Raw genomic sequence first — 25,482 nt, 5'->3', positions numbered from 1 at the left:
GAACAGTCCCATCTTCTCTAAGACAGCGTGCAGGAAATGGAGGTCATCTCGGTCAAATGCGTGATCCAGCCAAGTGCGCTACCCAAGCACGAGTCACGCCGCATCCTCACAGCTTTACTTCTGCCAGTACCTCGCCTCCTACTGTGAGGATCGGGCGTGGGTCGTGCTTGGGTAGAGCAGTTGGTAAAGTACTTGCCCGCGAAAGGCCAAGGTCCAGAGATCGAGTCTCCGTCCGGTACACAGTTTTAATCAGCCTGGAAGTTTCAGACTGCCTGTTGTTCGCATTTGAAATCACTGATGTCTTCTTGAATTTGTTGAAAAATCTACAGCTATGGTACTTCATGATTATCTTTCCGTTACTGTGTGTGTCCTCAAAATGAATTTATGGTATAACTTGTCAAGAAAAATTAAACAAAACACTTTCACTTATGGCTAGTCTCTTTCACGCTGAACAGTTGACCACTGGTTCTTGAGACCCATAAGTGCAAATAACGCAGATTTTAAACTGAAAAGCAGATCGTACCTGTGTTCACAGAACAAACGAGTTTAGCAGCTGCATGTATTTCCATGTTTGTGGGTTGATCGAAATAACTTTATACATTATAGCGTAGATGATAGGTTTACTGAATATAAGAGTTACAAGGAGTGACGGTGATTAGAGGTGGATGCCGTGCTCGGCCCAGGACTTGGCGTACTTCTTCCTGTATTCTCCAGATGGGTCGTACTTGTCCAGCAGCTTCTTCATGAGGTCTGGGTGGCGGCGCGAGACCTCCCCGAAGAAACCTCCAATCTTCTTGTGCTGTGTCTCAGTGCACTTGGCGCAGTCTGTACGCACTATTTCGGGCAGCACCTCTGCAAAGGAAAATATGGTTACAATTGTAGAACTTTTTTGTGCTTCGTGATGGAGGCCTATTTAGTATACGTAGATTGGGGTGAGCAGTGCGTATATTGCTGATATAGTAGCTTGGGTCCTCAGGCGTCAAAACAAAACTACTCCTTAATTTTTCTGGAAATACTACTGCGTCGTCTCAACAGTTCTGCCACATAATCACATTCCCAGATTCAAAACGTATCGTTTGACATCAGGTCTGAAGTATCAAGGCTGTAGCCCACGACGAAAGATGAATGGCAGATCCCAGGCGTTTTAAAACATAGTCATTTGGCTAATTGAGTATATTGCAAAAGAAACTACGCCATTAAAGAAAAACTTAGGTACCAACCAAGCTGCTACATCTTCTTATGGGGAAACATCAAGTCAAGAACTTAATGGAACATTGTTAAAGTAAATAGTGGGCTATGTTTTACTGGTTAACTTTGTTCCAAGGACGTATAAATGTTTGAAAACAACATGATTACGGGCAGAATTATAAGATGTACTACATTAAGTATTAAGTGAAGAATTTAGGTTGTTTCCATTACACTTATATTTAGTAGTACCATATCTACTTGGGAAATTAGAGGTTTTAAGTTCTTTTATTTCCTCTAAACACGCGGGAAGTACCTATCTTGCATACACGATCATAGGACTAATTTCTTCAGATATACATGTTTTGATGCTTAACGTTAGTTTAACTTCATTACGTTACGATATTAATAGTATACACGTGTATTAGTGGCTTTTGTGATCTGTAGTTAATAGAATATTATTGTTATTGCCTAGACAAGTTTTGTTAAAAGTATTGTTAAGAACCATGAGCAACAGGTGTTTGAGATGACCTAGGAAATTCAGTTATGGGGTTCTGTGCATCTGTTGTAGCAGATGGTTGCATTCGGGTGATTCGGAGAACTAAATCGGTATCTTCCATAGTATTGCTGATTATGTTCAAGGGATAGGAAAATAGCGGAACAGGAAGGTGGGAAGTGATAGCAAGGATCAGGGACCACAGAAAGAGATCAGTACCAGACAGTTTCATCATTTGCACAAACAACAGATTTGCCTTGCTACCTCAATCAGCTAAGGAATAGTCTTAAGTAGATGAAAGTGTATTCAGCACTCAAGAGACCTTCACTAGGAAACCAACTCTTGCGAAAAATGTAGAAAGTACGAGGAAAGTTCTGTTGTTAGGTATTAGCCATGGAAGAGGTGTGGACCAGATTTTTCAGGAAAAATTAGGTGACAAGTACCAGGTCACAAGTATTTTCAATCGCAGTGCATGTCGTAGCCAAGTGATAGAGGATGTAGCATCATTTTGCAAAGAAACTACGCCATTAAAGAAAAACTTAGGTACCAACCAAGCTGCGACGTCTTCTTATGGGGAAACATCAAGTCAAGAACTTAATGGAACATTACTGAAGTAAATAATGGCCATATTTTACTGGTTAACTTTGTTACGAGAACGTATAAATGTTTGACGACAACATGATTACGTGCAGAATTATAAGATGTACTACATTAAGTATTAAGTGAAGAATTTATATTGTTTCCATTACAGATGTATTTAGTAGTACCGTATCTACTTGGGAAATTAAAGGTTTTATGTTCATTTACTTCCTTTAAAACGCGGAAAGTACGTATCGTGCAAACACGATCATAAGCCTAATTTCTTCAGGTATACATGTTTTGATATTTAACGTTAGTTTAACTTCAGTACATTACTATATTAATAGTATACACGTGTATTAGTGGCTTTCGTGATCTGTAGTTAATAGAATAATATTGTTATTGCCTGGACAAATTTTGTAACAATTATTGTAAACAACCATGAGCAACAGGTGTTTGAGCTGACATAGGAAATCAGTTATGGGGTTCTGTGCATCTGTTGTGCAGATGGTTGCATTCGGGTGATTCGGAGAAGTAAATGGGTATCTTCCATGGTATTGCTGATTATGTTCAAGGGATAGGAAAATAGCGGAACAGGAAGGTGGGAAGTGATAGCAGGGAACAGGGGCCACAGAAAGAGAACAGTATCAGACAGTTTCATCATTTGCAAAAACAACAGATTTGCCTTGCTACTTCAATCAGCTAAGGAAGAGTCTTAAGTAGATGAAAGTGTATTCAGCACTCAAGAGACTTTCGCTAGAAAACCAACTGTTTCGAAAAATGTAGAAAGTAGGAATAAAGTTCTGTTGTTAGGTAGTAGTCATGGAAAAGGTGTGGATCAGATTTTGCAGTAACAATTAGGCTACAGAGACCAGGTCACAAGTATTTTCGAGCCCAGTGCATGTCGTAGCCAAGTGATAGAGGATGTAGCATTATTGTAAAAAGATTTTACAAAGCAGGGTCATGTTGTGGTAGTGGGTGGAGCGGGAAACAGTATTGATAGGGATCAGAGCTACAATATTAAGTGTGACGTATTGAAAATAGCATCTGCAACGAACCATACAAATGTTGTCTTGGTTCCTGCTATCATACAGTAAGACCGGCCCCAATTGAACAGCTCTGTCAGGAAGGTCAATATGAAGCTAGATCAGCTGCTTCGGGCGGCTACTTTGTCACGCATAGGTTTGGTTGCTATCGATAGTATTGGTCGGTGGGACTTCACAAGACGTGAAAGCGAAGGGTGCACTGGAATTAATGGGAGTACTTTTTTAGGCTAAGATCAGTATCCAGTCATCCTACATTGATTGAAATCAATCTTCATGAAAAGTTCAGCCAGGCAGGTACTATAGATATGAAAGTATCACAAGATTCTCATAACAGTACAGTGAAAAATAATGTTAGTATGTCACAAGATTCAGATAAAAGCACAAAAAATATAATGTTAATATGTTGCATTAGAATATCAGGGGATTAAAAAACAAAGTAGATAAGCTTCTTGTTTGCATAGAAGATATAGAAACGGAGGGTGGAATAGATTAACTATGCCTGTCTGAACATCATATCGTCACAGGTATGGAAATGGTAAATGTAGGTGGACATAAGCTTTCCGCACATGTAAGTAGAGACACTATGGAGGGAGGAGGAGATGCAATATATGTCAAAATCAGTTATCGTCGGAAAAATTTGGAAACTATAAAATTTTATGTAGAGAAACATACAGAAGCATGTGCATGTAAGCTTAAGCTAAATTAAAGCACTTTTATAATTGTAGCCATCTCCCCACTGGGATATAATCAAGTATTTTTGAAAATCTTGGATTATTTGTTGTGCTACCTGTCATACAAAGGAAAGCAAATTATTTTTTGTGGGGATTTCAACGTAGTATTCTGAAAAAGTGAGATCGAAGGCTCAACTTCGTAGTATTACTTGGTTCTTTTAATTAGACATCAGTTATTGATTTTCCTATTCGAGTATAAAAGGATAGCAGCACACTGATAGATAACTTTCTCATAAACCAAGATAAATTTAATTAAATAAAAAATGTTCCTGTTAAGAATGGTCTGTCTGATTATGATGTACAGCTAGTTGAAGTATATGATATAGCTCCATACAGTAATGTAAAACAGTCCTCCAAATTAGTGTGGTCCATTAACGATTTAACACTTCAAAATTTTAGGGAAATCCTGCAACAGACTGTGATGAGGTGTGAGGGAACATGATGCTAAATAAAAATTTAACCTATTTCATGAAACCCTTGGGAGTATGTTTGAAAAAAAGTTTCCTAAGAAAAAAGTGAAATATAATTATAAGAAACCATGTAAAAAAGCCATAGCTTAATAAAGGGATACAAATATCTTGTAATCAGAAAAGGGAAATGTACTTTATATCTAGGAGGAGTAATGATCTCAAAACAATAAAGAGTTATAAAAATGCTGAGGTGTACAGGGAACATGATGCTAAATTAAAATTTAATCTATTTCGTGATACCTTTGAGAGTATGTTTGAAAACACTTTACTAAGAAAACATTGAAATAAAATTGTAAGAATGCAGGTAAAAAAGCCTTGGCTTACTAAAAGGATAAAAATATCTTGTAAACAGAAAAGGGATACATATCTTATAGGTAGGAGGAGTAATTATCACAAAACAATGAAAAATTATAAAAACTACTGCACTTATTAAGAAGAGGTATTAAAAAGTTCTGAACTATGTGCATTATATCTGAGATTAGCACATCTGATAATAAAATTAAAACAATTTGGAATATTGTGAAAAGGGGAACAGGGCAACCGAGAGCACAGGATGATTGTATTTCTATGAAACACAATGAAAAGTTTGTTGACAAGAAGTCAGAATTAGAAAGTAGGTCCCAGACATTCATTAGAAAATGCAAAGCAGTATATGGAATAAGCGGTACCTACGCAATTTGGTAAAATTGAAATTCAACCCATCTCTCCCACTGAAATTAGAAAAACAAGAAATTCACTCAAAAGTAAAAGTTCATTTGGAATTGATGGTATTTCCAACAGAGTATTAAAAACCTGTTCCCATTAAATAAGTAGGATTCTCTGCCAGATATGTCGTAGCTCACTGAAGCAGGGAAATTTTTCCTGATAGAGTGAAATACGCTATTGTTAAACCACTGCATAGAAAGGGGATAGATCTGATACTAACAACTACCGCCCAATCACACTTCTGACATCTTTATCCAAAATTCTTGAAAAAGAAATGTATTCACGTGTAGCATCACACATATTTGCAGAAATGAAGTACTAACAAAATGTCAGTTTGCTTTTCAGGAAGGCTTTCCAACAGAAAATGCTATATATGCTTTGAATGATCAAATATTAAATGCAGTGAATAACCGAACATCACAAACGCAAATACTAGTGTTGATATACGTTTATTTCTTTCCACAGCAACACATCACTCTGTTAGTGATCGACCAACTTCTTATTCCTTTTCATTAACAGTGTCGGTTTTTATCGCCACCCCGCAATCTAGAAAATTCCTCTTTCTCTTCTTACTAACCACGTAAAAAAAAAATAATATCAGATCATTCACTAAGGAAGAAAATATATATAGGTGGCTTGGCGTTGCGTTACAGGGTAAGGAAATAAGCTGCACAGCTAATCAAATGTACATGCCATGCAAAAGTTGACTGGTACCGAAGTAAAGCAGGAATTCTCTAATTTTACCCGGGGGAGCAATAAGCTCTATATATTCTGGGAGAAGAATTAATTTTCTGTATGGAACCAGAGTATGGTCTCGGAGGTTGTTCACTGTGCATAACATAGTTCTTATAGTATCACCCACAGTAGACTGGAATTTAAGACTGACTTATACCTTTATCCCAACCAATACTTTTATTTCCAAGCAAACTTTTTTTAAATTCGGGGAACACTCATATTCCATTCGTCATTGCTGCATTGGGGTCCCGTAACTGCAATCTGCAGCTACGTGATTACTGAATACAGACTCACTGTATCCATGGCACGGGTCTCATTTTGAGTGTGTCAGCTTGTTGTGTGGGCTACACCATCCTACTGGGTAGTGGAGTGTAGGCTATGATGGGGCTCACCCTTGAGCGCTTTCCCAGCGGGTCTGCACGCTGCGTCTCCTTCTTCCAGCAGGCAGCGCATCGCATCCTGGACTCGAGTTTCATCCGACAGCAGCTCGTTCAGGTCCAGGCTGTCGAACGTGGCTGGGTACTTCTCCTGCAACACAGCACACCATTCGCTGTAACCAGAGGACTCATTGCATGCTCACTAATGCGTATTGCCGAATAAGAGTGGCGGTTTCGCCCGTAACTCGGGAGCCTGTTGGGGAACTGGAGCTACCATCTTCACGAAAACCTTCTTAGCACCTTACCATGCTCCACCTCACTCAGTACATTTCTGAAGACTATAAAAGTAAGAAGGTTGTGAACAGGACCTTTGGTTGACGTTTCAAGTGGATAATTAGCTCTCAGTAGTGGCGACGGGATCATTTCAATACATTTCATAAGTGTTTGGTAGTATCCATACATTAGATTTTCTCTGGCATTTTTAAGGTAACACTGGGCTTCACGATAACAATGGCACCCCTCATATACCATGTACCTAACCACTAAAGGGGCGAGGGGCGGAGTGGAGAGTCGTGTTTGTGTTCCTCTACGATTCAGACACCGTACGGTTCCTGCAACCACAATATATACATATCCGTAGAGAGGCCAGACCAGCATGTTTCCGGAAGTAGTACAGCAACGAATTCATGTAGTTGCAGGAGCAACAGTGTGAATGACGTATGCTGCCCTCTGACATAAGCCAACAAGGAGTTGCAATTTTTGTACTGTGAGCGGCTGAAAAGGACGTTAGTCTACAGCCATTATATTTTCCGAAAACATACCGCTTTATTGTAACGTATACTGATGATGGTAGCCTCTTTGCTAAAATATTGTGGAGTAAAATAGTTCCACACTAGGAATTCCGGATGAGGGCTTCTGAGGTAGTCGTTGTCATTAAGAAAAACAATTTCTTTGTTCTGTAGGTCGATACATCTTAAACATAGAGGTGTTCGCAGGACAGAAGACGGGAACAGCTGCATCGGTCTTCACACTGAATATCTTAACAACAAATTATGTCTTAGCTTACATGACTATTGTCGCTAATTACTCCTTACGGCGGAAGGGCAAGTATACATAACAGCACAGCAAAACAAGTGCGTTTACAGGAATCTCAAAACTAGGTACTACAGCACGTTCTCAAATCAGAATGCCTACCAGTGAAAGTAAATGAACTACGGCCTGAAACATGGAAGCAAAAATTGAAGAAAAAATCAACGGAAAAGTCTTTAATGAAGGTGTAAAACTCAAATCAGTATAAAAATGTTTCTGAATATGGAAGCAATTTTGGATACCATGATGGAAAGGACGCTGCCAGTTTCACAGAGTGAATAAAAATAACTTGTCGTACAAACATATTCTACAGCTGGGTGGTTATAATTATACTGAATGTACTCACGGTTCTGTGTGGGGAGTAATTATTGTATGATAGCGAGACCTGTTAATTATGCTAGTGCGTTGATGTGGAACCTATTTAAGCTGGAAAAAATTACTTTCCAATTTGGCCACATGCTGCATCTGAAGCCCTGTAAAATATCTCGCCGACGTTTCCGGCGCTCACATTGAACAAATTGTGTAAGCAACGGTTAACAATAAAGTCAACATTATTCCTTTCCCGCTTGTTTAACATTTTCTGCCGGCGTCCTGTTCCTAATCCATTACATATAGAAAAATTTCTATACTTCTTGCATTCGCAGTCCCACATTTGCACCTGGTGGCAAAAATTGGAAATAATTCTTTTTCCAGCGTAAATCGGTTCCACTTAAAAGCAATAGGATATGTACCAAGTGTCAGTGCCGCATGATAATCACAGCCGACACTGGGCCTCTGTGAGTAGCTGCACTGTAATTGTAACCATATGGTAGGTTATGAAGAAGACAGCTGAAGTTAGGAATCCTTACAAACTTGAAGTCATATATTCCGTATTGAAACTACGGCAGTCTAAGAAAGTGTAAAACGAGATATCTGAAATATTTGGGACCCACGTACAGTATATGATTGTACGAGAACGGCAGCATGGAGCTTCTGACATTACCCACCAGGCTGCTTATAAACTTATTTGAAAACAAAGGTCCTAGAGCAGTTCCTTTGTGGTGCACCCGAAGTAAGTTTACTACCTGAATGCACTGTGCTCAACTGTGTATCAAGAATTGTGGGTGCTTATGGAAGACTGTGGAAGACCGTGTCTAATTGAAGACTGGGCACTAGAAACGTGGCGTGGCCCTTGCGACGAGAGGTGTTGCTTACCTCGGCGGCCGCGACGAGCGCCACGGAGGCGCAGAGGAGCAGGGCTACGTGACGGTTCATGCTGGTGGTGTCGGCGGTGTGAGCTACCTGTTGTCGACTGTGCCGCAGTGGCGGCTGGCGCGGTTTATATGGTGGTCTGGCGTTGCCTGGAGTGGCGTATCGCGCCGGTGCTGCCATTGGAGGGTGGGAGGGGAGGGGGGCACACACCCGACACCACAGCCTCACTGATTCACCGCGGGCAACGGCCGGTTACCACCTCCACCACCCTGGCCGGTGTTCTACATTGATTACAAGCCATGACCAAGTCTCCTCAAACTCTCTCCACCGCCTCACCCAACTGCCAAAGACACATCTAGATTCAAGTATCACTACTGACCATTCGTTTTAATTGGTGTGTTCTGGATCTTCTAAAACTTTCTTATTAATTTTGTGATTGTCTAAGTAACTTCCTGTTTTTCTAGGCGAATTCTCAGTCTATGTTGTTCCTGTTTTTAGTGTCCACACCTCAGTCGGTAGAAGAGGAATCCTTATGGCATAACATTGTTGTGTCTGTCAGTCTGGGGGCCTGTCTGTCCCACTGTTAAAACCCATTTTCTCAAGAAAGGAGTAGTTAGAAATAACAAGGTGAAATTTATGTCACATTTTAGGCTTTAAGGCCCCTGACAGTGAAAACAATTTAAGCTTATAGGTCAACAACGTCAAAAAGATAATGCCACTTATATCACATCTGTCGATACTCGCTAACTAACTCATCAAAACATTTATGGTACTTCATGTTGACCTAGAAGTATGAAATTTGACAAGAAATAAAATTTCACATTACAATTAAAGAAAAAAATCAGAAAAGTTATTGAATAGGAACTATAACACACGAAAAAAATCTTCTGTCTGTCTATTCGTCAATGTTTTAAGACCTCCTTTTATCAAGAATAGCCCACGTCTGGGGGTCTTGCGGTAGCGTTCTCGCTTCCCGCGGCCGGGTTCCCGGTTTCGATTCCCGGCGGGGTCAGGGATTTCTTCTGTCTCGTGATGGCTGGGTGTTATGTGTTGTCCTTAGGTTAGTTAGGTTTAAATAGTTCTAAGTTCTAGGGGACTGGTGACCATAAATGTTAAGTCCCATAGTGCTCAGAGCCATTTGAACTATTTTATCAGGAACAGGTAGATGTATCAATCTGAAATTTATATCACACTCTAAGGTCTGTAGTCCTTGGCGGTGTAATTACCGTAAGCTACAAAGTGAATGGAATCAAAAGGTATGCCCATGTATGACACAAATTTTCGTGCTCACAAACTATCGCAACAAAACCTATAGGGTAATACAAAATTTTGAAAAATACAGCCCTCAGTCACGAACACAATTAATTTCTGACCTAGGTTTCGGTGTCGGACGTCTTCTTCGGACAAAATTCAAACTAAATGTGACAGCATAACGTACTAAAAAATACGAAAGCTGCGGTAATTCCTGACAGCGTCAGATAGTCAGAATTAGAATAAAACGCAACAGAGGTGCAAGTCACTAAGGGCTGCAATGTGTCCTCTGCTACAGTCAACACGAAACTCTTGTTTTAAATCTCACTATCTGACACTGTCAGGTATGACCGCAGATTTCGTATTTTTTTGGTACGTTATGCTGTAACATTCGGTTTTAATTTTTTTCGGAGAAGGTGCCGTTGTGACACGGAAACCTAGGTCACAAATTAATTGTGTTCGCGACTGAGGGCTGTGTTTTTCAAAATTTTGCATTATACAACAGTGGCTGATTGTTAAAAACCTATAGGGTATTTAGAAGGAAGCAAGAACTCACCGTAAATGCAAATGAAAAAAGGCCATAATTGGTCATTTTTAATTAAATCATATCATTTGTTTTTCTCATTTCCCATCCGAATGCCTGCATGTCCTGTTAAGATCCCATTTTCTCAGCAATGTGTAGGCATATATCTTGCCTACATCGATATCGATAACCATCCAGAAATGTCAAGATTCTCAATTCCTGGTATGAGTGAAATGTCTGTATAAAGAATAAAGTTTGTACGGAACCCTCGGTACGTTAGTGCTACTCGCACTTATCCAGAATTATTTATTTGTTTATTTTTATTTTCTTTAGCAATGCACAAAATTACACTGTTGACTCATAACTAGCACCCATTAAGAAAATGTCTTGTTAAACACACCTGGCTGTTTTTGATGAGTGCTAACGACAGGGAATCTCAAGATGGTACTATGTTTCCACATTTCCAAAGGGCGAGTGACAAATTTCATCATAGGTGGCTTCTGTTCAGTCTGACATCCTCTCAGTTGTCCGACTGCATTAGTGACTTCCTGTTGTAACGATCACTGTGACTAGTAAATAATGGCAGGTCATCTACTGTAACAGAAATGGTATCTGAGGTTCTAAATGTAACGTTATAGGTCTTCTGCTGTTCGTAATTATTTAAAGAATTTAACAGACAATCTCAGTCGCCCTATTAGATTATCTCGTCTATGGGAACGAATTGCAGAATAATTTCGACAACGTATCAGAACGCTTAGCCTCAAAAAAGAAATAGTGTGAATTCCTTCCCACGAATATTAATAAATTTCATTAAATTTCGGTTATATGCTAAATAACACAGATTTAATGGTTGTAGATTAAAGAACGGGAAAAGAAATTTCGGAGTTGTTAGATGACGATCAGTTCGGCTTTAAGAAAGGTTAAGGCAAAAGAGTCGCAGTTCTGACATTGCAATTGATAGTGGAAGCAAGACTGAAAAAACATCATCCACTTTCATAGAATTTGTCGACCGGGAAAAATTGTTCCTGAATGTCAAAATGCGGAAAATGTTCGAAATTCTGAGGCAAATAGGGGTAAGATGTAGAGGAAAACGAGTAATATACAATGTGTACAAGCGCCAACAGGGAATAATGAGGGTGTCAGACCGTGAACGAAATGCTCGGACTAAAAAGAGTGTAAGACATGGAGGTAGTTTTTCGTCCCTACTATTCAATCTACACATCGGAGAAACAATGACGGAAATAAAAGAAAGGTTCAAGAGTGAGCTTTAAATCCAAGTTGAAAGGATATCAATGATAAGATTCGCTGATGATGTGCTGTTGTCAGTGACAGTGAAAGAGAATTACAGGATCTGGTGAGTGGAACGAACAGTCCAATGAGTACAAAGTAAGAACTGAGATTAAATCGAAGAAAGAAAAAGAATGAGCAATCGGGAAAAATGAGAAAGTTAATATCAAAAACAGGAATCTCGAAATTGAAGAAATTAAGGAATTTTGCCACTTTGGAAATAAAATAACCCAGAACGGACGGAGCAAGGAGCACACAAAAAACAGACTAGCACTGGAGAAAAGGGCATTCCTAGCCAACAGAAGTATGCTTCAATTTCAGGAAGCAATTTTTGAGAATGTACATTTGGAGAACAGCATTGTAAGGTAGTGAAACATGAATGGAGGGGAAATAGGAACGAAAGTGAACCGACGTATTTGACATGTGGTGCTACAGAAGAATTAGGCGGACTAAAATGGTAAGGACTGGTGAGGTTCTCCACGGAATCGGTGATCATAGGAGTATATGGACTAAACCGGTAAGAAGAAGCGTCAGCATGATAGGACATCTGTTGAGAGACAAGGGTACTGCTTCCACGATAAAAGATAGAACTATAGAGGATAAAAACTCTAGGAGAAGACACAGATTGGAATACACCCAGCAAATAACTGAAACGTACGCTGCTACTCTGAGACGAAAATACTGATACTGGAGAGAATGTCGTGGTGTCGCATGAAACATCATACCAATCTGAAAAAAATAAAAAGAGAGAATGTGAACTAAATGCCTTGATATTACCACTACGCACAAACTGAAATCACTTAGGAAATGTCATGCGAGACACGACCCAAAGACTATTTACTTTAGAATATGCAACAGAATGACTAAGAAGACTGCACATCCTACGCTTTTCCGTCCTTTTTTTGAAGTATTGCTGCACATATAGGATCCTTACCTGGTATGAAAGGATAACGTGAGAAAAGTTCAATGAAGGGCAGCTCGTTTTGTATTATCACGAAATAGGGGAGAGTTGTCAAGGATATGATACTCGAGTTGCTGTGTCAGTCATTAAAAAATAGGCGTTCTTCGAAGTGAATATCGCACAGAAGCATATCTGTGCTACGACAACATTAGGCGTGTTTTTATTTCTGTAGTTTAACTTGATAGATCAAGACAGCGTTCCACTTTTGATGCTTTTGCAGATACATGCTTTACACATCTATGTTTCTCGAAAGCAGGAAAAATGTTGTTGGCATCTTTACCCTCTCCCTTAGCTGTGCAGAGTACAACACAGACACAACGTGAATTTTTCCCCTTTCTTACCCATGAAAACTAAGGACTAAATTGCATGTTTGCTTCCAGAAGTAAATGGCTGATTTGTATCCCTTGTTAAACGACGATCCAAACTTAGATCAACGACAGATGGGCCGTAGTAAAATTTGCCCTGTGTTGTTTCCATTCAATATTGTGCAAAAGCGTTTCAAACGTTTGGTGAAAGAAACGGAGTAAGATATTTTAACTGAAATCGACAACTTTGAAAATACTTTCAAAGATCTAGAATTCCTTGGCTGAACTTCAAATGAACGAGACGTTTCCTAATCTGTAATGTTTACACACTGTTTAGCATTATTTAATTCTTCTGTTCTGTCGACTAATACAATTATTATGACCTTCAGATAACACACTAGCTGTGAAAAAATGGATTCGGTTTATTGATTAGTTCAGCAAAATTCCGAAATTTATAAATTCGGGAGCACGAAGTCATTTCTAGCATCATTTCTGACATAAAATTTAGTGGTAATATTGCTTCTAGTTGACGAAGAAATCGCTGTTGCTCCTGAACTAAGTACAATGAAATTTGTAAGATTTCGTGCCTGAATTTTTAGTATTGGTGGAAACGTTTCTTTGTAAATTAGCTAGGTAAATACTTTTCTTACGATATGTGCTATGTAGTCTGTTATGATTATGTTGGACTCATTCACATTTGTTATTGAAAAATAAAAAAATGCATATATAGTAAGGTCTGCGGATGAGACGGAGATTAATTTAATATGTGTGTCAGTGCCACCGGGCTCACACTGTCTGACGGAGATCTTAACCTTACAGTCAACGTGATGAGGTAGAGAAGATAGTGGTGTAAGAATGAAGGAGAGGCCTGGTACTGTTTCCCGGGTGTTCGACGTCTTTGACAGATAAAATGTTATGTCCGTTGGCAGATGTTGAGACACATAAGCACTTCTACCGATATAGGGAACAGTTACGAGGGTGTGCTGAAACGTAGTGCCACCGAGTTTTTCATTCTGTTCTAAATATCGGTTGACTTGTTAGATGTAATGCTTACTAGACGGACGTATTTCTCGCCTCACTGACGCTTAGTCGTGCAATATTACTATCGTCTAATGGCAAAAAGAGCAAGGAGTACCTCAAAACATACGAGCACTGGAAAAAGGGGCATTGATGGCCAAGAGAAGTCTACTTGTATCAAACACAGTCTTAAACTTGGGGAAAAAATTCTAGAGAATTTACGTTAGGAGCACAGTATTGTATGGTACTGAAAGATAAACAGTGGGAGATTTGGAACATAAGAACATCGAAGCATTTGATGTGTGTTGCTACAGGCAAATGTTGAAAATTTGGTGGACTGACAAGGTAAGGAATGAGGAGGTTCTGCGCAGAATCGGAGAGGAAACCACTGACAAGGTGAAGAGATATGATGACAGGACATCTATTAAGTTATCAGGGACTGACTTCCTTGGTACTAGAGGGAGCTGTAGACGGAAAAAAACTGTAGAGGAAGACAGGGACTGGGATACATCTGGTTGATAATTGAAGACGTTGGAACCTCTACTCCGAGAGAAATTCATGCTGGGCCGTATCAAAAAAAAAAAAAAAAAAAAAAAAAATAGTAGTCTACGGATTTTCTCGGTAATGTAGTGTGGATCGATCGCCGTCCCTTAATGACTCTTCCGTACCACCTCTGATGCCCATCTCAAGCCACTGACTGCGATGGAGAGAGTAATCCAGAAACTTTTGTACCATGTAGACCAGCGTGAAAAATGTCCTGTTTGAGACAGTTTGGTCGTAGAAGCTGCATATCGCAGATGCTCTCATAGAAATTGTTCAACGTTCCAACAAGGCTACTGATCGTCATCTATAAGTTCGACTGCCTCGTTGAATTGCTGTGCAGTTTTTATGACAGAATTCGACACAATGCCCAATAATACTGTAAGCAACTCGAAAAGTGTTTGCACAAAGATTCACGCTGTTGATGTGCACGACCACTCAATAGTCCCCCTAATGCATAGCGTCTCATCACAAAACACTGGAAGAGTGCAGTTATACCATTCCACGGATCTGCGCATCATATACGGACTTCTGACTAATGCTGCTGCCTGGTATTGCGCACTTGTTTCCAATCACACTGATCGGGTACATACCGACTCTGCCTGGCTCAGTTGGGCTCCATGGCATAATTGCTAACGGTAGCTAAATCATAGCTCCAGTTTCAACTTCCGTTACGCCACAAACAGAAGTCCACTCAGTATAAAGGTGTGAGAGAATGTATGGTATGACGCTGGTTGTTCATAGACCAAAATGTGTACAAACGGTTACGATACTCCTAGCTGACAGCGGCCCCAAGCAGTAATGATTTACCTACGCAGCAGCTTCCGACTGAACATTTCAGCATCGCAGGAATGAAACTAAGTGTCACTGCTGATCGGAACCGCAATGATGGATATTTGAACATCAGTTGAGGAATCAGCACAACCTGTTATACACAGCTGTAAAACACTTGCTCAACGTGTTGGATTTTCCAGCCTTCCGCAATGAGCAAGCCGAGATTTGGGTACTTGGCTCGTGACAGCTATAAATGCGGCCAATCACTTTTTTTTATAAATGCAGAAAAATACTGGAAAAAACGCTGCCTATCTTTGCGGCTCAAAGACTGTCGTTTCAAAACACATTTCATTAAAAAGAGAACTATAAATAACACCCGCTTCAGTCACAACTTTTTCGAGTTTTTGTTTTTAATCACACAAAAATTTTGTAACTGAGGTGGTCATTATTCTGCTTCCTGTGGACTGTATACTGTCACATTCACAAGCGAAAAATACGGATAACGTTCAAAAGCTTCTTAGAATTCAGTGAGTGCCTGTAGCTTCGTGCACCTTTGTCCCTTCTATCAGTATTCAGTGCAACATTTGTGAACAGAGGTGTTGATTTTCCTCCTGTGTGTGAAGATGGTGGTGGAGTATGGGAAAGCGACTGCTTATGTTCTTTACTTCTGTTTTTTTATTGGTATCTCCTTGGAGAATTGTGAAGGACTGAATAATAGGCGTAGATTACACACCGAAACATTCACCATAGAGAGAAGCAAAACATTTTTGCCACCTTTGTGCACATTCAAGGTTAAAAATAAGCCATAATCAGCGTACCTTCAACCAAACTGATCATGTAAATACTGATGGCAGGCATTCCTCAAACTTACTAAATGTACGTACTTACAGAGGACTTAATGTAGATTCAGCCCTCTATCTTGCAATTGCAAAATTAAGAGCTCGAATATTAAATACAAGAAAAGTCAAAGGAACGCCGAATGTAAATATATGGCATCGAAGCTAAAAAATGAATACGTCTCTGAAACGTACTCTGAGAAGTTGCTGAAAATCTTCCATTACACGCCCCTAGTGGGTGTCACAATCTTCATCAGGAATGGAACGCTTGAAGGGATGCAGTCGTTAAGGAAGCAGAAGAAGTGCTATGGAAAGAAGGAAAACAACCGAAGAATTCCTGGTTTGATGAAGAATCTAAGAGAATAAGTCAGGAGAAAAATCTGACATATAGAAAATTGCTTGAGAAATCATATACTCGTCTAGCGGTAAGAAATTATCAACATAAAAGGAAAGAAGAGATGAAACCGTGTCGGAGGAAGAAAAGGGAACGGTAAAGAAAGCAGATGGTAGAACTGGAGACAATTGGAAAAACAAATGATGTTAGAAAACTTTATCAGAAAATTAATAGTGAGAGAAGAGCATTTAAGACGGGTACCAACCTGAGTAAAAGTAAAAATTGGACACTACTAACCGAAGATCAAGAGGTATTTTAGCGTTGGGTAGAGTATTTCAGTGAACTGTTTGATGCTTCAGAGTCCCCTATCGAAAATAATCCAGTCCTTCCTGAAGACGATGGCATAATACCTCCCCGCGTTCCAAGGAGAAGTGAAAAAAGCAGTTGTTTGATTGAAGAATAATAAAACATCCGGGACTGACAACAGACCATCTGAGCTATTGAAAGCTTGAATAGTTGAGCTAAATCATAGGATCGACAAGATTGTGTCTCTCATCTTTGAAAAGGAAAAGTTTCCAGAAGAATGGAACGTAGCCATAGTGTGTCTGGTGCATACGAAAGGAGATCTATTTGAATGCAGCGACTGAAGAGGCATAACACTCTTTAAATATTATACGAGTAAAGTGCTATAAAATACCGTGTTTAGCGGATTTTCACCTGTAGCAAAAGACATTATTAGGTCAACTGTAAATCAGATATTTGTTATCCGAAAAATAGTAGAAAAGGCCCATGAATTCAATGTTGGTGTGCACCATCTTTTCATTGACTTTAAATCTGCGTATGACACAATAACACAGGCTAAACTTCACGAGCCAATGAAGGAATTTCTAGTGCCTGGAAAATTAGTGCATTCAATGTAGGTCACCCTAAAGTATCCCCAGTGTACCGTGCGAGTGCAGTCCAGGCTATCACCTAAGTTTCCCACTCGAACTGGAACTGGAGTAAGACAAGGAGATGGGCTTTCCTGACAACTTTTCAACCTGGCACTTGCAATAGTAGTGCGTGAATCGGGTATTCAGACAAGAGATGCTATCTACACTACTGACCATTAAAATTGCTTCACCAAGAACATATACATTATACTAGAGCTGACATATGATTACATTTTCACGCAATTTGGGTGCATAGATCCTGAGAAAGCAGTAACCAGAACAACCACCTCTGGCCGTAATAACGGCCTTAATACGCCAGGGCATTGGGTCAAACAAAGCGTGGATGACGTGTACAGGTACAGCTCCGCATGCAACTTCAACACGATACCACAGTTCATCAAGAGTAGAGACTGGCGTATTGTGACGAGCCAGTTGCTCGGCCACCATTGACCAGACGTTTTCAGTTGGTGAGAGATCTGGAGAATGTGCTGTCTAGGACAGCAGTCGAACATTTACTGTATCAAGAAAGACCCGTACAGAACCTGAAACATGCGGTCGTGCACTATCCAGCTGAAATATAGGGTTTCGCAGGTATCGAATGAAGGATAGAGCCACGGGTCGTAACACATCTGAAATGTAACGTCCACTGTTCAAAGTGCTGTCAATGCGAACAGGAGGTGACCGAGACGGGTAACCAATGGCACCCCATACCATCATGCCGGGTGATACGCCAGTATAGCGACGACGAATACACGCTTCCAATGTGCGTTCACCGCGATGTCGCCAAACACGGATGCGACCATCATGATGCTGCAAACAGATTCATCCGAAAAACTAACGATTCGCCATTCGTGCAAACATGTTCGCCGTTGAGTACACCATCGCAGGCGCTTCTGTCAGTGATGCAGCGTCAAGGGTAACCGCAGCCATGGTCTCCAAGCTCATAGTCCATGCTGCTGCAACGTCTTCGAACTGTTTGTGGAGATGGTTATTGTCTTTCAAACGTCCCCATCTGTTGACTCAGGGATCGAGACGTGGCTGCACGATCCGTTACAGCCATGCGGATAAGATGCCTGTCGTCTCGACTGCTAGTGATACGAGGCCGTTGGGATCCAGCACGGCATTCCGTATTACGCTCCTGAACCCACCGATTTCATATTCTGCTAGCAGTCATTGGATCTCGACGAATGCGAGCAGCAATGTCATGATACGATAAACCGCAATCGCGATAGACTATAATATGTTCTTTATCGAAGTCGGAAACGTGATGATACGCTTTTCTCCTCCTTACACGAGGCATCGCAACAACGTTTCACCAGGCAACGCTGGTTAACTGCTGTTTGTGTATGAGAAACTGTTTGGAAACTACACTCTTCTCAGCATATTGTAGGTGTCATCACCGGTGCCAACCTTGTGTGAGTGCTCTGAAGAGCTAATCATTTGCATATCACAGCATCTTCTTCTTAACGGATAAATTTAGTGTCTGTAGGACATCATCTTTGTGGTGTAGCAATTTTAATGGCCAGTAATGTACTACGAGTCAGTACAGTTGATGGGATATGCAAATGACTTGGATGTAATGGGCAGAACAGTTACAGATCTACAAGATACATTTTCAGCTCTAAAACTGAGATTGGGCTGAGAAATAATGAAGTAAAGACGACGTGTGTGTATAACGGCACTAACCAACCCTTACAGCCCACAATAACCCTTGATGGAATGACATTTGAGATGGTGGAATGTTGTACCTACATGGGCTCAATGATAAAAGCAAATGGGACCATCTTTAATGAAATTATCGCTCGTACAAGTGCTTCTAACCGACGCTACTTTGGAATGTTGCGACATTTTAAATCTATCACGAAGGACTAAATGCGGTCTTCGCAAAACGCCGATATGCCCAGTACTTACGTATGGCTCAGAAATATGGACAATTACAAAGCAATGTGAAAAGAATCTGAGATCACGTGAAAGAAGTACACTGAGGAGAATTTTTGGACCTGTGTATGAAAATGGGACCTGGAGATGGCGAAGGAATAACGAACTTCATGATTGCTCTAAGGAGGATGATGTGAAGTTCACAAAGCTACTAGACTGAGATGGGATGGACATGTAATACGACTCGATGAGACAGATCCCTAAAGGAAAGCCTGCTGCAGTGAACCTGGTGGGAGAAGAACCGGAGGACGACCTAGGTTGAGACGGAGCGACGAGGTTGGAGAGGATGCTGCCCGAGTCGGTTGCCGTAACTGACGGCGAAGTCCTGAGAAGAATGGCGGAAAATTATTGAGGAGGCCTAGTCCCACCCCTGGATGTAGTGCCAATTGAAGAAGAAGAAGAAGAAGAAGAAGAAGAAAGTTACCGTGTCATAGCGTTAAAAATTCCAAATGCTTTTTCGAAGGATTAGAGGCCCAGTGAGATGGTATGAGGTAATTGAATAGCAAAGTTACTTGTCTGGAACGCCATGTTGTTGGGCTATAAAAAGCAACAGCATTCCAAACTTTTTCAGCAATGAGTGGATTTTCATAAAATAAACCATCTCTACGAGGCTCTCAAATCAGTAAAGTGGAAAAGTACAGAATTTGCAATACACTCAGTGAATAGAAAGAGTAATGAAACACTGAACAGTGAAAGGGAAGGAATCAGGTTAAGATGTGAGTGGAGTGCTGGTGAATGTTCGCTGTGGATCACTTAAAACACATCAGCTCGTTACTAACACTCAATATTTAGTAACAATTGTACATTTTTTTTAAATTTTGTATGTGTCAGGATATACAGTATGAAGGAAATATGAGCACCATTCTAGGAATGAGATGCATACAGACGTATATGTCACTAAGGATATGATGAATGCAGTTGTCCCCTTAGTTAGGCAGTTTGGTCGCGGTGCGTGGCAATGTGTGAGGGTGGAGGGCAAGATACGCGAAATATAGAGCACCAGATACTCTTAAGTAAAGCTAAATAATACACGACTTACGAAATTTATCTTATACTTCCATATGTTTTTAACGCTTTGTTCACGATGCAGTGTAAAATGTAATGGAGATAGGAGGCTACAACGTGTTTTATCAATATTGAGACACTTTTAATGTTGTAATTATGTTATATTTAACATTTTTTTGTTGGGTATTGACATGAGAATGTGTGAACACTGTTTTACGCTTCGGTATCTTATCTGGAAACGGATCTTGTATGAGTAATATTAAATCATCTGCATTAACTAATAAAAGTATGACAAGGCTTATACAAACGAAGACTGATGCTAAAGAAGAATAAGCAAAGTGAATGACGAAAATAGCCTAAATTATGGAGAGGATTATAGTACCTAAGAATAAGTGAAACGTTTGTAGAGATGGCAACACTGCATCGACGAGTCCAGCTCGGCCTTCTAACATTGTAACAATATCCTAGGCCCTCAGTAAACGGTTTGATATTTCCAATGAAATTTCCAAGAGTTACTCGCGTGCGCTGTTAGATGCGGTCGCACTTCATCCAGGGCGGAGTGTACACTGATGGGGGGAGAAGTACAGTGCAGTAAAAACGTTGACCGGTCGGCACACTCACGCAACGTTACGTCTCCACTTACCACAACACCTGGACTACTAAAACGATCATCTTCCTGGGTGCAATGCATTTTCCAACCTTTCGCTGTAAGAGTACGTCTGCGCCGACGACCTCTCATTTAATCCTAGCAGTGGGCCGTAGTACTCTTACATTAAAATCTTCTCTGCTGATATGTTTAAGCTCATGGTGCACCTCTGGCGGTTGTGTTAACAATCGCTCTAAACTGGTCTCACCGCCAAAGTAAATGTGCTCTGTGAAGTGAGCGCTCAGACCCTTCCTATTCAGGCGTCCGAATAAAAAGGAGGCATCATGCATTATTCCTGAAATCTTACTGTGCCATAAGGGATGGACGGAACATTACCCTCACAATATAATAAAAAGCTTGCACCCAGAGAGCAAAGACACGGAGAGGTGGAAACTGGTGAGGTGATGGAATGAAGAAACAGATCCTTGGAGACGCAGAGAACGGCACTTGCAACTGCCGAACACATACTAGTTAGTTATTTTACTCCATTGATCCTGTCTGTAGCTGAGCATATCATAATTAAAGTTACAAACAGTTAGATAATATTTCCGGGACATATATATTAATTACTTTCATTATTTAAGTTCAAGAAGAAAACCTGAAAGCAAGAATTTATTAAAACTGATAACATCACTAAAATACGAAGTCATATTTCAAATTAATTATTAGGTGCGTACAGGTTTCCAGTAAAAACTATCTCATGTAAGAAAAGGGCGTCGCTGCAAGACTGAGGTGTCAGCTGTAACCATTTAATTCATGCTTCTAACACAAAATCATATTTTAAGCTCCATGTTTCGTGTCCAACATTAGAATTTTTATTTATCGTACATTTCGAGTAATAAGTGGACATCTTCAGTTGCGATTTAAAAGTTGTATCGGATGCTGTCTCTAACCCAAACTATGAGGCCGCTATTAATGATAGTACTCTCGGAAGCAATGGCATGCGCTTGCTATAAGTATCCACTCTACGAAGAAAAAGTTGCCCACCATTCACTTTGTATTAACAAATAACTGCAGGTATCATACAATGACCTTTGAGGCGACTGAGCTGGAGAAAGCAGAGCGGCAGTAGCAACTAGAGCAACAGGTATCACAAATTGATTGTGTGGCAGAGATAGGCGTATGCTGTGCCAAACTCTTTTCCATTCCCTAAAACTGCCGATAGCGCGCTATACTACATTATACATATAACTGGTCACCGTTTGCTGTCACTGAACGTTTCACAGGGGAGATTTTGCGTGATAGCTTCGTGATTTATGATCTGTCCAGACATTTGCAAAGGACCGATTAGAAGTAAAATATTTTCAGAAGGTAGCTAATGGGGCAATTACGAGCTCTTATTTGACACAAAGCTGCTACTTGCGTCAGCACCGATAGTTCCTGCCCCACTTGCCCCTAACTGTCTTCCTGGAAAATGAATAGACAATTTTACAGTGAAAGTGAAGCACGCATAGAATTTAGCTTCGAAGTGTCAAAATATTCATGTCTAATTTTGTCGTAAATAATGGCGCCGAATTTGGTAAAAGCGCGGAAGTGAGGCATGGCATCATATTAAATTTAGACTCGCATCCATTTATGCAGACATTAAACAAGTTGATATAGAACAGTTGGACATATCCTGATATCTTGAGGCATCACAAGGAAATTTATTTGCTTGGTTGGAGTTTACCGTGACGTGTTCTGAAGTGACGTTCCTGTGAGGCCAACGGAAACAAACACTCTATAACATGAGTATACTGTGGTAAATTTATAAATCGACTGTGTTACTCTGCCATGTAATCTGTAACTTTATGCCTTAAACATAACAGTTGAGACCTCACCACACATCCATAAATTATTGATCGCTAAGCCGTGGAACCGGGTCAAAGAAATGTGTCCAGTGAAAGCCTGTATATGAGGTGTGACTAAAAAATATCCGTATTATTGCTGCAAAACATTTTACTTCAGAAACGTATGTACTTAGTTACTGTCACCATCAATATAGTCCACTCCTCTATGCCTACAACGCTCCATACAATGTTTCCATTGAAGCTGGGAAGGTTCCACTATGAGGGCCTGATAGCGCGTACCGCTTTTCCTTTCGATGTTTCAGTGTGCTGATATCTTGTTCCTTCTTAATGTAGATTTGACCTTGTGGAATAGATAATACACATGGCACTAAGTCCAAGAATAAAGTGGATCGTCCAAACCTGGGATGCTGTTCACCTTAACAAGCACTGCGGTGATAGCCAGTACGTTGTCTACAAAACTACTGATTAATAGTTCGACCTTCAGGTACCTAGAGAAGATAATAGTTCTATTAATATCGAAAACGTTAATCGTAATTGCTTTAATCCTGATATGTCCATACGAGCTTTTTTCGCTACTTAAAGTTTGGGGCTTCCGGTGCATGAATCCGCTCTTACTGTTTGATTCATAAGTAAAATAGAAAGATTCTTCAAATTTTATCGTTATTTCCAAGATACCAGGATCATTTTTAGTGGTATTCGAAATGTGAGTAAAAACATTATCTCGAACTACTTTTGGTCGATCACCAGAATTTGCGAGAACTTTTCTAACGTTACATTGCTTATGCAAAATTTCATTACATATTCTCTGTAAATTCCTAGAGTTTCCGCGATCGGACGAATACTCAGCCGTTGGGCAGTAAAACAAAAAAATCAATTGAAATGGGAAATCTTCTTCTCTCGCACTTTCCGTACAAGGCCAGTAGTGTCCTGATACGATTACCACCTTTTTCTCAGTGTTCCAGGATATCTCCCTTTTGGTTGAAAGTTCTTTATCTCACATAGCCTCCTTTGATCCATTCATTGTAGATGTTCATTCCTTGCATTTTGTTTTCGTCCAGCTTTTCCTTTGGTCTGCAAATTTTCAAGTCCTGGCGTATATCTTCTTATCGTATTTTGTTTCTTCTTTTACATTCCTTCAGCTGAGCAAATGTTTTGTAAAATTTGTCTTCCCAGAATCAGAGAAGTTTTCCGCGCTTCAGGATTTGCATTTGCCTGTGTATCTCTGAACTGTCGCAAAGTTGGTACTCATTTGGTACCAGCTCAAGCAGCAAACAGAAATACGACCTTTCGAATGTGTGGAATTCTTATTTAAAGTATTGTTGGTGGGACGTGGGTTCATTCCTATGAACCACCGAAATGGAAGGATATGCTGTGCAAACTTTCATCTTGACTCCCAGCAAAAATTTCAGACATCAAGCTTCCGCAGGGGGCGTTGTCATAACAATGCCTTCTGATATGGAGGGTCCAGTGCAGGTTCATTGCATTATGAAGGGCCGAACTGTGAACAGTGACAGCTACAGTGAATTACTACGAGACGTAAAACCGGACTCAAACCGAAAAGGAAAATGGAGCTTTCAAAGTTCCGGTCTTGCTTCAAGATACGACCCTCGCTTATACATCTGGTGAAGCCCTACAGAGCATTAAAATTTTTGCTTGTGAGCTGATGAACACCCACCCTACAGTCGTGACGTCTTACACGTAATTTTCACTTTTTGAATCCGATGAAGGAACACTTCTTTCACGATGTTGTGAATACGTTGAATGAGCAGATGTTAAAGATGCTGCAATGCTTCTTTGAAGATGGAACTACGTTGTCAAGAAACGACACAAATGCATATGAATTGACGGAGATTGTATAGTGATTATGTTAATTGCAGTGTTATTTTTCCGATTGAAAATCTCTGTACACGTAATCATACTTTTTTGCTTTCCCACTTGAGGTGCACAATAGTTTCGACAGGTATACGTATCGGATGTACCAAAGATTAAAATAAAATTACCTTACATCAGAATATATGAGGGCTGAATTACTTTTACGTATTCGACAGATTATGTTCATAAGCCAGTGTATAAGACACGGCGATCGGTGTTTTGACCCTGAAGTTGTTTTAATTGCAGTCTCCTATTTGCTCCGTAAGCCGGAATTCATATTCACGATTATTGTGTTGGAGTGGTGGAGAACTGTAATTCAAGTTATCCGGCCCAGCATTAGAGTTGCTTCGCTGACATTGTTACCTTGGAAATCAGTGATCAATGTGGGTGTTTGTTATTTCGCCCTCTCTCATCACTGTCATTTACTCTGTGTACTGCCGGTCTGGATACTGTCTGTGCACCGGATATGTAATGCCTATATGGCAGATTTATAATTGGATACTTGGTGAACTAGTTTCATGACAGTTTTGATGTGGTTTTGACCTGAGCATTTTAAAAATTAAATTTTTTGTTCAGTTGATTTGGCTGTAGCCTCTTATCTGTTTGTAACTTATATTTTGTACAGTCAGTTGAAATTGTGTCAGTGCATATGCGTTCCTTGGGATGTTCTGGGCTTAGCTGTGTTAATTTGGTTCGGTGTGTGCGCAGTGGCGATGTCCGTAACATAACATTTGCTAATGGAAGCTTTGTGGTAGATATGTACGCTAACCTTGTCTGCTCGTGGGTCTCGTACTGCAATGCGTGGGTCCTAGTTTCCCACCTCCGCAGTCTACCGGTACACTGTTTCTCACTACTGCGGCTGGCGAG

At 40.2% G+C, this 25,482-nt stretch overlaps 2 protein-coding genes across 2 annotated transcripts in view; both read right to left on the bottom strand.

Moving 5' to 3' along the window:
• The window catches only part of LOC126273313 (allergen Tha p 1-like), a 141,360-nt gene that overhangs the window by 97,862 nt on the left and 18,016 nt on the right, over positions 1-25,482 (bottom strand). The gene's annotated exons all lie outside the window — the stretch shown is intronic.
• Positions 601-8,711, bottom strand: LOC126272973 (allergen Tha p 1-like). The gene is made up of 3 exons (XM_049976310.1): positions 8,608-8,711; positions 6,340-6,475; positions 601-852 (listed from the first exon to the last, which is right to left on the bottom strand). Exons 1-3 carry the CDS (start codon positions 8,665-8,667, stop codon positions 656-658), a joined length of 393 nt encoding a protein of 130 aa, XP_049832267.1. The 5' UTR covers positions 8,668-8,711; the 3' UTR covers positions 601-655.

Source organism: Schistocerca gregaria, chromosome 5, assembly GCF_023897955.1.
Source record: "Schistocerca gregaria isolate iqSchGreg1 chromosome 5, iqSchGreg1.2, whole genome shotgun sequence".
NCBI lineage: Eukaryota > Metazoa > Arthropoda > Insecta > Orthoptera > Acrididae > Schistocerca > Schistocerca gregaria.
This window is presented reverse-complemented; position numbering and strand designations above follow the sequence as displayed.